At 57.3% G+C, this 1,942-nt stretch overlaps 1 protein-coding gene across 1 annotated transcript in view; it reads left to right on the forward strand.

Annotated features, from left to right (window-relative positions):
- The window catches only part of EFR3B (EFR3 homolog B (S. cerevisiae)), a 64,411-nt gene that overhangs the window by 47,199 nt on the left and 15,270 nt on the right, over positions 1 to 1,942 (forward strand). The window contains exons 11-12 of the mRNA XM_009895463.1: positions 922 to 1,057; positions 1,591 to 1,752. Of these exons, the coding sequence (XP_009893765.1) occupies positions 922 to 1,057; positions 1,591 to 1,752 (298 nt within the window). The remainder of the gene's footprint in view (positions 1 to 921; positions 1,058 to 1,590; positions 1,753 to 1,942) is intronic.

Genomic DNA, 1,942 nt, shown 5'->3' on the forward strand with positions numbered 1-1,942 from the left:
GTGGGGCTCCCGTGGCAAGCTGCCTCTTTCCACGCCGCTGCCCTGGAAATCAACCCGATCCCTGCAGAAAAAAAAGGGCTCTTTGGGTTGAAACGTGCCCCGGGTAAACCGGGCATTGCGACAGCCCAGCATCCCAGTCCTTAGACATGGGGATGCTCGGACAGACCCTGCCAGGCTCTTCCCTTCTCCATGGAAATGCCGTTTCGGTAAACCCCAAAGTGATGGGAAAAGGTCCGTCCTTTCTTTTATTTCCACGTGGACCTCGATGAAACTGTTTGCGTGGGTCCCGGCGTGCTGTGGGGCACCGTGCTGCCTTCCCCTCCCCTGCTCCCGCTCCGCGGGGGCTGCCCCAGACCTGCTGCCCCACTTCGCCCCTTTGGGAGTTTGCTTCGCTTTCGGACTCGGCCAAGCCGCGGCTCTGCTTGGAGAAGTCTTACGGTGAAACGCAGATCGCTGCCCCCTGCTCTCGTTTCTTGTTTTTAATCCTGTAAACTGCCTAAACCCCTTTACAGCCCTGCTAGGTTTTATAAAATCCTGTTAATGCGTATCGGAGGTGTTAGGTGGCAATAACTCAGCGGGACCCTTTTGAAGTAGAGAAGTGTTTGGGAAACCCTGGCAAAAATCAAATCCCTTCTCCCTGAAATCCCCAGGATTAATTGTCACCATTTCCTTCGATCCCTACAGCTCTTTAGATCGTTTTTCCCCGGGCAAATTGCTCCAAGCTCTTGCTCAGTCATGTAAAATAGGTTTCCTCCAGGTACCTCCCGCTCATTTTACATCCCGGAGCTGTTTTGGAAATAGCCGGGCAGGGACTCGGTGCAGCGGGGTGGATTCATCCCCGGTAGCGGCGTGGGTTACAGCCACGGGCCGTCGCCTCGTGATCCTGTCGCACCCGTGCTGACGCTGACGTTCTCCTTCCAGCCGCAGCACTCCCACCTCGTGATCCAGCAGCTCCTGGGCCACCTGGATGCCAACAGCAAGAGCGCGGCCACCGTGCGCGCGGGCATCGTGGAGGTCCTCTCGGAGGCGGTGGTGATCGCTGCCTCCGGATCTGTCGGTAAGTGGATCGATTTATCCTCTCCCATCCATCTCTTCACCCTTTTATCGGGGTGGGAGCGGTGAAGAGGTGCCGGAGGTTTGGGTTGGGTGCCGGTGTGTGCCCAGGGGTGGGCTGGTGATGGGGGGATCCAGTCTGGAGCATCTGGAGGTGCTGGGAATTTCTTCTGTGCCGTTTCGGTGCCCTCAGGGAGCAAAACCCATGACCTAAAGCTGGAGGGCTGGATGCAATACCTGCCTTCGCCTTCGTGGCAGGGGGCAAAGGGATTTTCGGGGGTTTGCTGTGAACGCGCTGAGCCGACGGTGCTCCTGGAAGGCCATTTCCCTCCTGGTTTCTTGGCTTGGGGGAGCTGGTGGGGGTTAAAAGTCACTGCATGTGCGGCCAAAGTGTTTTTCAACCTCTTTATGGGGTGGTGGGAGTTATAAACCACACTGTCCCGAGGGGGGAAACAACAGCCTCCGGTCTCCGTGGGGAAAAGCGCCGCTCTCCTCCGGCATTGCTCCACCGTCTGTCCCTCTTTCGCGCCCCCGCAGGTCCCACAGTGCTGGAGGTGTTTAATACGCTGCTGCGCCAGCTGCGGCTCAGCATCGACTACGCGCTGACGGGGAGCTACGACTGCGGCGCCGGCGTCAGCACCAAGATCATCAAGGAGCACGAGGAGAGGATGTTCCAGGAGGCCGTCATTAAAACCATAGGTGGGGTGTCCCGCGGTGCCCGGCGTGGACGGTACGCTTTGAAGAAGCCACAACATAGAATCATAGAATTGCTGAGGTCGGAAGGGACCTTTAAGATCATCAAGTCCAACCATTAACCTAACATGGCAAAACCACCTCTAAACCGTGTCCCCAAGTACCACCTCTACCCTTTTTTTAAACATCTCCAGCG

This window comes from Charadrius vociferus, unplaced genomic scaffold (genome assembly GCF_000708025.1).
Source record: "Charadrius vociferus isolate BGI_N301 unplaced genomic scaffold, ASM70802v2 scaffold41, whole genome shotgun sequence".
In the NCBI taxonomy this organism is placed as follows: Eukaryota; Metazoa; Chordata; class Aves; order Charadriiformes; family Charadriidae; genus Charadrius; species Charadrius vociferus.